The 16,138-nt window shown below is 47.3% G+C and overlaps 1 protein-coding gene across 1 annotated transcript; it reads right to left on the bottom strand.

Annotated features, from left to right (window-relative positions):
* Positions 1 to 2,983: 2,983 nt before the first annotated feature.
* Positions 2,984 to 4,610, bottom strand: LOC123103882 (uncharacterized). Its single transcript, XM_044525575.1, has one exon. The coding sequence runs from the start codon at positions 4,490 to 4,492 to the stop codon at positions 3,248 to 3,250; it is 1,245 nt and encodes a 414-aa protein (XP_044381510.1). The 5' UTR covers positions 4,493 to 4,610; the 3' UTR covers positions 2,984 to 3,247.
* Between the last annotated feature and the right edge of the window lie 11,528 nt (positions 4,611 to 16,138).

Below are 16,138 nucleotides of genomic sequence, written 5' to 3' on the forward strand. Positions count from 1 at the left end.
GCTCTTCAGCCTCATTCACCTGTTGTACCTTTTGTGCATATAATATAATAAATAAAAATCCCTCTTTAGTTTTGTACCTTTTGGACGAGGGATTTCATCGGCATTTCCGTCCAGCTACTTACACACACCCTCTGGATCTGAGTTCTAAAGATTCTTGTTGAGCTGACGTGAGCTGGGCTGCTAGGTGGCTGGAGCTATTAGCTGCTCCGCATCCATCCAATTTAATCCCTGCGATTGCGACGGGATAGACATACATCCCCACGACATATTCGCAGAGGCCGTTCGGTGGGTGCAGCCTTGCAGGACCGGAAACTTCAAGGGCTACGTGCCGAAACTTGCCAAAGTCTTCTCTTCCCAGGCGGACAATGATATGGACGTGATCCCCAGCCGCAAGTGGCCAAGCCCCCGCGACGGGACGGAACGACGGCCGGCCGGCCTGCCGGCACCGCGGGGGCCCTCCCAGCCACATGCGCCTGCCGCGCCCTCCGGACGCGCGCGCGGTTCCAGGTGCGGCACGGCACACGGGTTCCGGTGACTGTGAGCCAGCGCCCACGGCAAAGGGCTGGCCGCCGTACGTCGGTTTGCGGTTGCGGGCCTCGTGAGCGCGGCTGCTGTGTACTTGCATGCGTACATATTCCCCGACTTCCCGGCGGGCTGGGCTGATCAGCATGTGACGCCTCGTGGCGGCACACGTCGCCATGATCTACTCGGATGCAGCACACGTTCCGCTCCCTGCCGACGTGGTGGGGTGGCGAACCGCTAGCCAGTCCAGCGGCAGTACTCGCCACTGCCTTCCCACAATACACGGAGAAACACCAGTACGTGCATGCGTGGTAACTTGGCCAAGTTTCTTCACCGCGGAACTGATCGGGTCTGTTGACCACGCCTGGTCTCACAGAATCATGTACAGATCTGCAACGACGACTGCAGCGCGATCCTCTCGCCCAGTTGCTTCAGCCCAGCCCACGGAATCGGTACATGCTCCTTTTTTTAGCAGCTACGTACTACCAACATACTCCTTCCGGCAGCTGCACTCAAAAGCTTGCACACATACAGGACATAAATAAGCTTGCGGCGGGCGAAAGCGAGCGGGAGCTGAATCCGGCGTGGTTACTCCTTTTAGATGGCGTGGCGCGGCCGCTTGGCCAACGGCCACGATACCTCCTCCTTCCGGGGGCACCATTACCATCACCCTCACCAGCACCCAGGGACTCTTCTCATCTTATACCAAGAGTAGAGTGCGCAGGCAGCGTCTGATCCGGGTCAACGATCGCGGGCTAATCTTCCTCCCTCCCTTCGGCGGCAAGATTCCGCGATAGCCTCGCCGGAAATCATCGCCGTTTTTAAAATACGCCGCGTAGTACTAGTACTAGATCACCACATGATGCACCAGTGGTAAGTAAGTAGTAGTACTAATCCGGTCAAAGCCAACTCATCTGAATCCAGCAAGCCGAACTGGTCCATGCTCCTCTCCTCTCCTCTCCTCTCCTCCCACTCTCCGCTGCCAGTTTTGTTCGCTCTCCATCCATCACGTGCTCCGTCTTTGGATACCGCCCGGTTCTCTGTTGCGAGCAACTTTTGTGCTGGGAAATCAGGCCTCAATGCGAGCCACTTATGGTTAAAGCTTGCTCGTACGGCTCTTCCATGTTTCCAACCACTGAGAGATGTACGTACTGTGTCACCGTATGGGAAATGCTAGTAGTAGAATGACCCTGGGTTTCGGTCTACCCTCTTTCTAAAACTTGGCAAACGAGATTTTACTATTTTTGAGTTTTGAAAATTTCCGTGGATTTTTTTTACGCACATTGGTACCGAGTCGAGACTCTTACCCATGTAACTTTTTATACAAAATATAATATGACGGTTTTTGTGACCTTCGTGAAAATGATTTTTTTTTTGATGATGGTACATTTAAAACTTGCTCCGTAAACGGTAACACTCACTTTCTCATTTTTATCCCGTCACACATGATCATATTATCTTGGGAAAACTTGCATGAGTAGGTTTCTAACCAATACCTTTGGGCATGATTTGTTCCTGGAATTTCGAAAACAAGGAATACATTTGTTAAGTTTTACTTATAAAATTGGGCGGATTCCGGTGTACCCAGGTCCCAAAAATCCGCCCTATCAACGGATCACTTTCAATAAAATTCTCTCAAAGGCCCTTCATACAGCCTTTTAAAAACCGGAGAATGGTCGACAAGAACACATTAGTTAAGATCTAGGGTCTACTGCACATCACTGAAAGAATGGCGATGATTAGGATTTCGCAACTACTGCTCATCACTGAAAGAATGATGATGATTGGGGTTTTTTTTCTTTCTAAAGAAGAATAGGACCTGACCTCGACGCACAACACTCTAATTAAGAAAAACCCCAACCTCTTCCACTACGCAAGAGCATTTGCGAATACCTTCCACCATGCAAGAGCATTTGAGAACACATCATATTCATATGGCCCCTTGGCATGTTAATGCTCCATGACAGCACGCCAAGAGTTGCGTATGCGGCACCTTGTTTTGCTGCAGCACTCATTAGCCTAGCCAAGCCCCTCCACCCACAGCATTGTCGTTGTTTAATCCAAAACCATAACCACCAGCTCCAACTAATTAGTAGCAAGGCTCCCTCCCTCGGGAATAACCAGCAAGCAATGACGATCCAGCGGAGCACCAGCATGTAGATGTCTCAATCTAAACAGCCCGGCTCTTGTCACCTATCACCCCATGATTGGGGATCGAATTTGTTGGCTTCTGATAACAGCCGACCATATGCTCCCTCTCTGTATCCCTTTTCAGCTAGTGGTGGCACGGGAGACATGGAACGGGAGCCCCTAAGCGTAGCGGCAAATTATTCCGAGTGAAGACATGTAACCACTACTTGGTCGTTCTAATCATCGTTGGATTAAGAAGATCGTTTTCAAAGTCCGCAGTGGCATACCTAATCGACCAACCGGCCGGAGAAATGATTAACAGAATCCAATCCAGCAATATGCCACCTAAATTTTGAATTTGACAGAACACAGGTCGTAATATGGTTCGTCTAGCTGTTGAAAATCCTTGGCTATTGATGTAATGAACAATTTTTGGTCAGCCGAGCACGCAAAACTGCACACGAACATTGCTCGGAGGACAGCTGCAACTTACAACAATCGGGAGGGAAGCTCCCGCTGAATGAAGAACCAATCATCAAATGTAACAATGCCGGCCGGCCGGCCGCTTCCGCCGGAGCCGTCGTGGCAGCCATTACTAGCTCTTCCAGGCGTAGACGAGGAGCGAGAAGCCGTCGCCGCGGTGCAGCTCGGCCTCCTCGGGGCTGGCCCAGTCCATGACCGTCGAGCTGCTCGCCCACGAGGCCGAGGAGGATGCGATGGATGCTGACGACGACGAGCTTGCCTTGGCCAGCCTCCGCGCCTGCCCCCTCTTCCTCCGGTTCTCCCCATTGCTGCTGGTCTCGCTCCAGTCCCCTCTGCCCCATCTCCCTAGGTAGCCTGACAAGACGCCGGCGCCGCCTCTCCTGGCCTTGTCGAGCAGCTCCTTCTCCTTGGCCTCTGCGGTGTCGCGCTCTTCGCCGGCGGCGGTGTCGCCCAGCTCAAATCGGAAGACGAACACGGCGTGCGCGGGCGGGGACGCCGCGGCGAGGACGGAGGCGGCGTCTGTGAGGGCCGGCTCGCGCGCGGAGAAGAGCCAGTTGTGGAGGTCCCAGGAGACCTGGACCCGGTCGCCGCCGCCGAGGTCAACCTTCTCGCTGCCGCGGAACTTCCAGCGCAGGCGGCGGATGTGGAGCACGCGCTCGCCGTCCACGGAGACCGACAGGCCGACCTCCGCCTTGTCCTTCTCCTTGTCCATTTCCCTGTCCTTGCCGTGCCCGCGCGAGACGAGATCCAGCGAGATCTCCCGCTCCTTGCCGCGGACTTTGACGCAGGTCTTGTGCCCGCGGCCATGGCCCCCGTCGCGCATGGACACGTGCTCGCGCCGGGAGACGAGGACGTGGCCGGGGCCCGTCGGCCGCTGGGCCTTGGTCTTCCGGTACGCCTCCTCCGCCATGTCCCCGGCCACGACCGCCATCTCGCCGTCGACCACGACGGCGACGAAGTAGCCGGACGACGGCTCGGGCGAGCCGGGGGAGGCGAACCGCGCGCGGGTGAGGTCCCAGGCGAGGTCGATCCGGCGGTCGTGCACATGGAAGCGCTTGGACCCGCGGCGCCGCCAGAAGAGCCAGGGGCGGACGCGCACCGCGATGGTGGCCTCCTCGTCGAACTCCGGGCCGTCGTCGTAGCAGCCGTAGTCGGAGGCCGAGGAGGAGGAGGCGAGCGCCCCGACGCGGAGCACGGCCCGGAGGCTGAGGCCGAACGCGGCGCGCGACCAGGAGAGCGCCGCCAGGCCGAGGCGGGTCTCGTAGACGGAGGTGGCGAGGCTGGGCCCCGCCCCGGCGCCGGAGCCCGACGCCGCGGCCGGCGAGGCGCGGAAGAAGGCCGGGATCGCGTTCGGCATCGCGCGGGCGCGGGCACGGCTGCGGCGCCGGTGCCTCGGCTGGGGGACGGAAATGGGGTAGCTTTTTGGGGAATTTCTCGCTTCGATTTGGGAGAGGGAGGGGAGACTGCCAGACTGGGGGTTGGACTGGACCGGCTAGGCCGCGAGGCGGGAGGTAAATATAACTCTGCCGCGGTGGGGTTACGGCGCGGTGACGGGACTCCGGCTGGTGGGACCCGGACACGTTGGACCCAGCTGGGTGTGGGGCCGCGCGACCGTGCCAGTTGCCAGTATGCTGCGACTACTCTGGTTTGGACCGGGCTGAGGAGGGCTCTCATCCTCTCGTGCTCGTTTTATGTTTTTTCCAACAAGAGAAAATTTAAATTATTATCTTCATCTTTGATACGAATGAATTTGTGTATGGTGTTCATATCACTGTCGTACATGAATGCCAATGGCATTATTCAACGGGCGGATACGGTTGGGCCTCGTAAGTTAAGTTTGTGTTCCGTCTATCAGGATAAATACAGTTGTGTCAACTTAAATAGAGTTGCGAGGAGCTTGTTTGTCAACTGGACATAAGAAGGGTATTACTTTTGCACATGACTAGGGCTGGGTAACGTACTATAGGAAATCAAACGGATAAAAATATGCATACAATATGTAAACATGACATGAGATTCTCTCATTTCTTGAAACCGAAAGAACTTCTATATATCAAACCGCTATTTTGAGTGATGATCCATTTTAACCGTTGGCAATGAGAATAAGGAGAAGAAGACGCACAAGAAGAAGCCCTTCTTAAAAGATGGGAACTACTTCCTCCATTCGGAATTACATCCTTTGAGCGTCAACTGACGGATACATCCATTTGAGCGTCAACTAATTTTGGATGGAGGAAGTATACAAGAATAGGAAAGCAAAGATTTTCATTGGCCAAGAGTACACCTCTCACGATTATAATACTCAAGAAGTAGGGCATGTGGCACGATAGACGTTTGACTACTCTTCGTCTGAGCCCACAACCCTCTTTGAGTTTGACTATTCCAATGAAAGAGCGCTGACCATAGATGCCTCATGCCTAGAGACAGAAGGGACATCCTTCATTTAACCCCCTAGGCTTCACTCATTCATCTCCTATGCCTCCAAACATATTGTGGGATGTCAGTGTCGAAGGATGGCGCGAGGATGGTATTGCTACTACACGCGGCAAGGTCTTTAAAAGATTATGTGATCTCTTGGCTTCCCTTCGGTAATGTAACGAGTACAATGAGAAAGCGGAAGAACTTATCATCAAGGAAAACAAGAATGCGAAACTCCTTGAATATAATCTCCACGCATAGCAAAATAACAATGAAACTCTTGAAGTGGATCTCTGGATATAGATAAACTCTTGAGAGAGCTAGTGGTGGCTAATGGTTTCAAAATAAGAGGGTGGCCTTGCTCATGCTCAAAACACTGAGGATTTCGAACATATTGACAATGGCTACAATCTAGTGAAGGGTGATCTCATCAAACTTACCAATTCACTACTCACAAGAAGCTCCTAGCCACCCTAGCACTACTCTGGTTTGGACCGGGCTTGGATGGTGAGGAGTGTTCTCATCCTCTCATGCTCGTTTTATGTTTTTTCCAACAAGAGAAAATTTAAATTATTATGTTCATTTTGATAATGAATGAATTCGTGTCTCGTGTTCACATCACCATCGTACATGGATGTCAATGGAATTATTCAATGGGCGGATAGGGTTGAGCCTCGAAAGTTAAGTTTGTGTTCCATCTATCAAGTTGAATAGAGTTGTGTCAACTTACATACAGTTGTGAGGAGCTTGTTTGTCAACTGGACATGAGGTGGGTATTATTTTTGCACATGACTAGGGCTGAAGTGCCCATTATAATCCTGCAGAGTAACGGCTTATCGCAAATCAACCCGACAAGATATGCACACAACATGTAAACATGACATAAGATTCTCTCATTTCTTGAAACCGAAAGAACTTCTATATCTCGATATCTCGAACCGCTAATATGATTGATGATCCATTTTGATCATTGGCAATGAACAAGGACAGAAGACTTACAAGAAGAACGGAAATTAAATTCAGTGTCCGGGCTCATCTACACCCGGTGAACAGTACATAATTAAAAAAACAATTTCTTTGGTGGTGGAAGATGCTCAAATGCACGATCCTCGTGCAAAGTTTGGGGGTGTTTGGACATTTGAGGAGCTCATGGTAAAAATACAAAATCAAGCGTGAACAGTGATGTTTTCAAAAGTTTTTCAGATACCCGAAATTTGTCTTTTTTGCTATGACCTTCTTGCATGGGCATCACGCACACGAGCATCTTGCACCATATTTTTTTATTGTTTAAAGCAATTTCACTGTTCACACATGGGCTCTGCGCCCTTACTAAAGGATGGGAACTATACAAGAAGGGGGGGGGGGTCAAAGACTTTCATTGGTCTAGGAGTACAACTCTCACAACTAATACTGAAGAAGCAGAGCATGTGATAGGATAGACGTTTGACTACTCTTCTTCTGAGCCCACCTCCCTCTTCAACTTTGACTAGTCCATCGAATCGACGCCAACAATATATGCATAATAGCGAGACAGTCGAAGGTACATCCTTTATTTAATACTCTAGCCTTCACTCACTCATCTCCTATGCCTCCAAACATATCGTGTGATGTTAATGTCAAAGGATGACGGTAGTGAGGATGATATTGCTACAATATGTGAAGAGGCCTTTAAAATATTCTGTGATCACTTGGCCTCCCCTTGGTAATGTAATGAGTACATTGAGAAAGTGAAAATCCTTATCAGCAAGGAAAACAAGAATGTGAAACTCTTTGAATATAATCTCCACGCATAGCAAGATAAGAAGGAAACTCTTGAAGTGGATCTCTAGATATAAGTAAACTCTTGAGAGATATCCATGAAGGAAATATACCCTAGAGGCAATAATAAAGTTATTATTTATTTCCTTATATCATGATAAATGTTTATTATTCATGCTAGAATTGTATTAACCGGAAACATAATACATGTGTGAATACATAGACAAACATAGTGTCACTAGTATGCCTCTACTTGACTAGCTCGTTGATCAAAGATGGTTATGTTTCCTAACCATAGACATGAGTTATCATTTGATTAACGGGATCACATCATTAGGAGAATGATGTGATTGACATGACCCATTTCGTTAGCTTAGCACTTGATCGTTTAGTTTGTTGCTATTGCTTTCTTCATGACTTATACATGTTCCTATGACTATGAGATTATGCAACTCCCGTTTACCGGAGGAACACTTTGTGTGCTACCAAACGTCACAACGTAACTGGGTGATTATAAAGGTGCTCTATAGGTGTCTCCGAAGGTACTTGTTGGGTTGGCGTATTTCGAGATTAGGATTTGTCACTCCGATTGTCGAAGATGTATCTCTGGGCCCTCTCGGTAATGCACATCACATAAGCCTTGCAAGCATTGCAACTAATAAGATAGTTGCGGGATGATGTATTACGAAACGAGTAAAGAGACTTGCCGGTAACGAGATTGAACTAGGTATTGAGATACCGACGATCAAATCTCAGGCAAGTAACATACCGATGACAAAGGGAACAACGTATGTTGTTATGCGGTCTGACGGATAAAAGATCTTCATAGAATATGTAGGAGCCAATATGAGCATCCAGGTTCCGCTATTAGTTATTTACCGGAGACATGTCTCGGTCATGTCTACATTGTTCTTGAACCCGTAGGGTCCGCACGCTTAACGTTACGATGACAGTTTCATTATGAGTTTATATATTTTGATGTATCGAAGGTTGTTCGGAGTCCCGGATGTGATCACGGACATAACGAGGAGTCTCTAAATAGTCGAGACATAAAGATTGATATATTGGACGACTATATTCGGACACAGGAATGGTTCCGGGAGTTATCGGATATAAAACAGAGTACCGGGGGTTACCGGAACCCCCCCGGGGGTTAATGGGCCTCATGGGCCCAAAGTGGAGCAGAGGAGGGGCGGCCAGGGCAGGCTGCGCGCCCCCTCCCCCTCTAGTCCGAATTGGACAAGGAGGGAGGGGCGGCGCCCCCCCTTTCCTTTCTCTCCTCTCTCCCTTCCTTCCCCCTCTCCTAGTTGGACAAGGAAAGGAGGGAGTCCTACTCCCGGTAGGAGTAGGACTCCTCCCTGGCGCGCCTCCTCCTGGCCGCCTGCCCCTCCCCCTTGCTCCTTTATATACGGGGGCAGGGGGCACCTCTAGACACAACAATTGATCCTTGAGATCTATTAGCCGTGTGCGGTGCCCTCCTCCACCATAATCCTTGATAATATTGTAGCGGTGCTTAGGCGAAGCCCTGCAATGGTAGAACATCAAGATCGTCACCACGCCGTCGTGCTGACGGAACTCTTCCCCGACATTCTGCTGGATCGGAGTCTGGGGATCGTCATCGAGCTGAACATGTGCTAGAACTCGGAGGTGCCGTAGTTTCGGTGCTTGATCGGTCGGGCCGTGAAGACGTACGACTACATCAACCGCGTTGTGCTAACGCTTCCGCTTCTGGTCTATGAGGGTACATAGACAACACTCTCCCCTCTTGTTGCTATGCATCACCATGATCTCGCGTGTGTGTAGGAAAATTTTGAAATTACTACGTTCCCCAACAGTGGCATACGAGCCTAGGTTTTATGCGTTGATGTTGTGCACGAGTAGAACACAAGTGAGTTGTGGGCGATATAAGTCATACTGCTTACCAACATGTCATACTTTGGTTCGGCGGTATTGTTGGATGAAGCGGCCCGGACCGACATTACGCGTACGCTTACACGAGACTGGTTCTACCAACGTGCTTTGCACACAGGTGGCTGGCGGGTGTCAGTTTCTCCAACTTTAGCTGAACCAAGTGTGGCTACGCCCGGTCCTTGTGAAGGTTAAAACATCATCAACTTGACAAACTATCGTTGTGGTTTTGATGCGTAGGTAAGAACGGTTCTTGCTAAGCCCGTAGCAGCCACGTAAAACTTGCAACAACAAAGTAGAGGACGTCTAACTTGTTTTTGCAGGGCATGTTGTGATGTGATATGGTCAAGACACGATGCTAAATTTTATTGTATGAGATGATCATGTTTTGTAACCGAGTTATCGGCAACTGGCAGGAGCCATATGGTTGTCGCTTTATTGTATGCAATGCAATTGCGCTATAATGCTTTACTTTATCACTAAGCGGTAGCGATAGTCGTGGAAGCATAAGATTGGCGAGACGACAACGATGCTACGATGGTGATCAAGGTGTCGCGCCGGTGATGTTTATCTTTTATGCATCTTATCTTGCTTTGATTGACGGTAGCATTATAAGATGATCCCTCACTAAATTATCAAAGTATAAGTGTTCTCTCTGAGTATGCACCGTTGCAAAAGTTCTTCGTGCTGAGACACCACGTGATCATCGGGTGTGATAGGCTCTACGTTCAAATACAACGGGTGCAAAACAGTTGCACACGCGGAATACTCAGGTTTAACTTGACGAGCCTAGCATATAACAGATATGGCCTCGAAACACGGAGACCGAAAGGTCGAGCGTGAATCATATAGTAGATATGATCAACATATTGATGTTCACCATTGATACTACTCCATCTCACGTGATGATCGGACATGGTTTAGTTGATTTGGATCACGTGATCACTTAGAGGATTAGAGGGATATCTTTCTAAGTGAGAGTTCTTAAGTAATATGATTAATTGAACTTAAATTTATCATGAACTTAGTACCTGATAGTATCTTGCTTGTCTATGTTTGATTGTAGATAGATGGCTCGTGCTGTTGTTCCGTTAAATTTTAATGTGTTCCTTGAGAAAGCAAAGTTGAAATATGATGGTAGCAATTACACGGACTGGGTCCGTAACTTGAGGATTATCCTCATTGCTGCACAGAAGAATTACGTCCTGGAAGCACCGCTAAGTGCCAAGCCTGCTGCAGGAGCAACACCAGATGTTATGAACGTTTGGCAGAGCAAAGCTGATGACTACTCGATAGTTCAGTGTGCCATGCTTTACGGCTTAGAACCGGGTCTTCAAAGACGTTTTGAACGTCATGGAGCATATGAGATGTGAGTTGAAGTTAATATTTCAAGCAAATGCCCGGATTGAGAGATATGAAGTCTCCAATAAGTTCTATAGCTGCAAGATGGAGGAGAATAGTTGTGTCAGTGAACATATACTCAAAATGTCTGGGTATCATAATCACTTGACTCAACTGGGGGTTAATCTTCCTGTTGATAGTGTCATTGACAGAGTTCTTCAATCACAGCCACCGAGCTACAAAAGCTTCATGATGAACTATAATATGCAAGGGATGAATAAGACTATTCCTGAGCTCTTCGCAATGCTAAAAGCCACGAAGGTAGAAATCAAGAAGGAGCATCAAGTGTTGATGGTCAATAAGATCACCAGTTTCAAGAAAAAGGGCAACGGGAAGAAGAAAGGGAACTTCAAGAAGAACAGCAAACAAGTTGCTGCTCAGGAGAAGAAACCCAAGTCTGGACCTAAGCCTAAGACTGAGTGCTTCTACTGCAAGCAGACTGGTCACCGGAAGCGGAACTGCCCCAAGTATTTGGCGGATAAGAAGGATGGCAAAGTGAACAAAGGTATATGTGATATACATGTTATTGATGTGTACCTTACTAATGCTCGCAGTAGCACCTGGGTATTTGACACTGGTTCTGTTGCTAATTTGCAACTCGAAACAGGGGCTACGGATTAAGCGAAGATTGGCTAAGGACGAGGTGACGATGCGCGTGGGAAATGGTTCCAAAGTCGATGTGATCGCGGTCGGCACGCTACCTCTACATCTACCTTCGGGATTAGTATTAGACCTAAATAATTGTTATTTGGTGCCAGCGTTGAGCATGAACATTATATCTGGATCTTGTTTGATGCGAGATGGTTATTCATTTAAATCAGAGAATAATGGTTGTTCTATTTATATGAGTAATATCTTTTATGGTCATGCACCCTTGAAGAGTGGTCTATTTTTGATGAATCTCGATAGTAGTGATACACATATTCATAATGTTGAAATCAAAAGATGAAGAGTTGATAATGATAGTGCAACTTATTTGTGGCACTGCCGTTTAGGTCATATCGGTGTAAAGCGCATGAAGAAACTCCATACTGATGGACTTTTGGAACCACTTGATTATGAATCACTTGGTACTTGCGAACCGTGCCTCATGGGTAAGATGACTAAAACGCCGTTCTCCGGTACTATGGAGAGAGCAACGGATTTGTTGGAAATCATACATACAGATGTATGTGGTCCAATGAATGTTGAGGCTCGTGGCGGATATCGTTATTTTCTCACCTTCACAGATGATTTAAGCAGATATGGGTATATCTACTTAATGAAACATAAGTCTGAAACATTTGAAAAGTTCAAAGAATTTCAGAGTGAAGTTGAAAATCATCGTAACAAGAAAATAAAGTTTCTACGATCTGATCGTGGAGGAGAATATTTGAGTTACGAGTTTGGTCTACATTTGAAACAATGCGGAATAGTTTCGCAACTCACGCCACCCGGAACACCACAGCGTAATGGTGTGTCCGAACGTCGTAATCGTACTTTATTAGATATGGTACGATCTATTATGTCTCTTACTGATTTACCATTATCATTTTGGGGTTATGCTTTAGAGACGGCTGCATTCACGTTAAATAGGGCACCATCGAAATCCGTTGAGACGACGCCTTATGAACTGTGGTTTGGCAAGAAACCAAAGTTGTCGTTTCTGAAAGTTTGGGGCTGCGATGCTTATGTGAAAAAGCTTCAACCTGATAAGCTCGAACGCAAATCGGAGAAATGTGTCTTCATAGGATACCCAAAGGATACTGTTGGGTACACCTTCTATCATAGATCCGAAGGCAAGACTTTTGTTGCTAAATTCGGAGTTTTTTTAGAGAAGGAGCTTCTCTCGAAAGAAGTGAGTGGGAGAAAAGTAGAACTTGACGAGGTAACTGTACCTACTCCCTTATTGGAAAGTAGTACATCACAGAAACCGGTTTCTGTGACACCTACACCAATTAGTGAGGAAGCTAATGATAATGATCATGAAACTTCAGATCAAGTTACTACCGAACCTCGTAGATCAACCAGAGTAAGATCCGCACCAGAGTGGTACGGTAATCCTGTTCTGGAAGTCATGCTACTAGATCATGATGAACCTACGAACTATGAAGAAGCGATGGTGAGCCCAGATTCCGCAAAATGGCTAGAAGCCATGAAATCTGAGATGGGATCCATGTATGAGAACAAAGTGTGGACTTTGGTTGACTTGCCCGTTGATCGGCAAACAATTGAGAATAAATGGATCTTCAAGAAGAAGACTGACGCTGACGGTAATGTTACTATCTATAAAGCTCGACTTGTTGCAAAAGTTTTCGACAAGTTCAAGGGATTGACTATGATGAGACCTTCTCACCCGTAGCGATGCTTAAGTCTGTCCGAATCATGTTAGCAATTGCCGCATTTTATGATTATGAAATTTGGCAAATGGATGTCAAAACTGCATTCCTGAATGGATTTCTGGAAGAAGAGTTGTATATGATGCAACCAGAAGGTTTTGTCGATCCAAAGGGAGCTAACAAAGTGTGCAAGCTCCAGCGATCCATTTATGGACTGGTGCAAGCCTCTCAGAGTTGGAATAAACGCTTTGATAGTATGATCAAAGCATTTGGTTTTGTACAGACTTTTGGAGAAGCCTGTATTTACAAGAAAGTGAGTGGGAGCTCTGTAGCATTTCTGATATTATATGTGGATGACATATTATTGATTGGAAATGATATAGAATTTCTAGATAGCATAAAGGGATACTTGAATAAGAGTTTTTCAATGAAAGACCTCGGTGAAGCTGCTTACATACTGGGCATTAAGATCTATAGAGATAGATCAAGACGCTTAATTGGACTTTCACAAAGCACATACCTTGACAAGGTTTTGAAGAAGTTCAAAATGGATCAAGCAAAGAAAGGGTTCTTGCCTGTGTTACAAGGTGTGAAGTTGAGTAAGACTCAATGTCCGACCATCGTAGAAGATAGAGAGAAAATGAAAGATGTTCCCTATGCTTCAGCCATAGGCTCTATCATGTATGCAATGCTATGTACCAGACCTGATGTGTGCCTTGCTGTAAGTCTAGCAGGGAGGTACCAAAGTAATCTAGGAGTGGATCACTGGACAGCGGTCAAGAACATCCTGAAATACCTGAAAGGGACTAAGGATATGTTTCTCGTATATGGAGGTGACAAAGAGCTCATCGTAAATGGTTACATTGATGCAAGCTTTGACACTGATCCGGATGATTCTAAATTGCAAACCGGATACGTGTTTTTACTGAACGGTGGAGCTGTCAGTTGGTGCAGTTCTAAACAAAGCGTCGTGGTGGGATCTACATGTGAAACAGAGTACATAGCTGCTTCGGAAGCAGCAAATGAAGGAGTCTGGATGAAGGAGTTCATATCCGATCTAGGTGTCATACCTAGTGCATCGGGTCCAATGAAAATCTTTTGTCACAATACTGGTGCAATTGCCTAGGCAAAGGAATCTAGATTTCACAAGAGAACCAAGCACATCAAGAGACACTTCAATTCCATTCGGGATTTAGTCCAAGTGGGAGACATAGAAATTTGCAAGATACATACGGATCTGAATGTTGCAGAACCGCTGACTAAGCCTCTTCCACGAGCAAAACATGATCAGCACCAAGGCTCCATGGGTGTTAGAATCATTACTGTGTAATCTAGATTATTGACTCTACTGCAAGTGGGAGACTGAAGGAAATATGCCCTAGAGGCAATAATAAAGTTATTATTTATTTCCTTATATCATGATAAATGTTTATTATTCATGCTAGAATTGTATTAACCGGAAACATAATACATGTGTGAATACATAGACAAACATAGTGTCACTAGTATGCCTCTACTTGACTAGCTCATTGATCAAAGATGGTTATGTTTCCTAACCATAGACATGAGTTGTCATTTGATTAACGGGATCACATCATTAGGAGAATGATGTGATTGACTTGACCCATTTCGTTAGCTTAGCACTTGATCATTTAGTTTGTTGCTATTGCTTTCTTCATGACTTATACATGTTCCTATGACTATGAGATTATGCAACTCCCATTTACCGGAGGAACACTTTGTGTGCTACCAAACGTCACAACATAACTGGGTGAGTATAAAGGTGCTCTACAGGTGTCTCCGAAGGTACTTGTTGGGTTGGCGTATTTCGAGATTAGGATTTGTCACTCCGATTGTCGGAGAGGTATCTCTGGGCCCTCTCGGTAATGCACATCACATAAGCCTTGCAAGCATTGGAACTAATAAGTTAGTTGCGGGATGATGTATTACGAAACGAGTAAAGAGACTTGCTGGTAACGAGATTGAACTAGGTATTGAGATACCGACGATCAAATCTCGGGCAAGTAACATACCGATGACAAAGGGAACAACGTATGTTGTTATGCAGTCTGACCGATAAAAGATCTTCGTAGAATATGTAGGAGCCAATATGAGCATCCAGGTTCCGCTATTGGTTATTGACCGGAGACATGTCTCGGTCATGTCTACATTGTTCTCGAACCCGTAGGGTCCACATGATTAACATTACGATGACAGTTTCATTATGAGTTTATATATTTTGATGTACCGAAGGTTGTTCGGAGTCCCGGATGTGATCACGGACATAACGAGGAGTCTCGAAATAGTCGAGACATAAAGATTGATATATTGGATGACTATATTCGGACACAGGAATGGTTCCGGGAGTTATTGGATATAAAACGGAGTATCGGGGGTTACCGGAACCCCCCCAGGGGTTAATGGGCCTCATGGGCCCAAAGTGGAGCAGAGGAGGGGCGGCCAGGGCAGGCTGCACGTCCCCTCCCCCTCTAGTCTGAATTGGACAAGGAGGGAGGGGCGGCGCCCCCCTTTCCTTTCTCTCCTCTCTCCCTTCCTTCCCCCTCTCCTAGTTGGACAAGGAAAGGAGGGAGTCCTACTCCCGGTAGGAGTAGGACTCCTCCCTGGCGCGCCTCCTCCTGGCCGGCCGCCCCTCCCCCTTGCTCCTTTATATACGGGGGCAGGGGGGCACCTCTAGACACAACAATTGATCCTTGAGATCTATTAGCCGTGTGCGGTGCCCTCCTCCACCATAATCCTCGATAATATTGTAGCGGTGCTTAGGCGAAGCCCTGCGATGGTAGAACATCAAGATCGTCACCACGCCGTCGTGCTGATGGAACTCTTCCCCGACATTCTGCTGGATCGGAGTCCGGGGATCGTCATCGAGCTGAACATGTGCTAGAACTCGGAGGTGCCGTAGTTTCGGTGCTTGATCGGCCGGGCCGTGAAGACGTACAACTACATCAACCGCGTTGTGCTAATGCTTCCGCTTCCGGTCTACGAGGGTACGTAGACAACACTCTCCCCTCTCGTTGCTATGCATCACCATGATCTTGCGTGTGCGTAGGAAAATTTTGAAATTACTACATTCCCCAACAATCTAGTGGTGTCTAATGGTTCCCAGGCTTCGAAATAGGAGGTTGAACTTGCTCATGCTAAACACACTGAGGATTTTGAGCATATTAACAATGGACACAATC

Source organism: Triticum aestivum, chromosome 5A, assembly GCF_018294505.1.
Source record: "Triticum aestivum cultivar Chinese Spring chromosome 5A, IWGSC CS RefSeq v2.1, whole genome shotgun sequence".
In the NCBI taxonomy this organism is placed as follows: Eukaryota; Viridiplantae; Streptophyta; class Magnoliopsida; order Poales; family Poaceae; genus Triticum; species Triticum aestivum.

Coding starts and splice junctions, on each gene's coding strand:
- LOC123103882 (XM_044525575.1), bottom strand. CDS start 4,492: ATGCCGAACGCGATCCCGGCCTTCTTCCGCGCCTCGCCGGCCGCGGCG.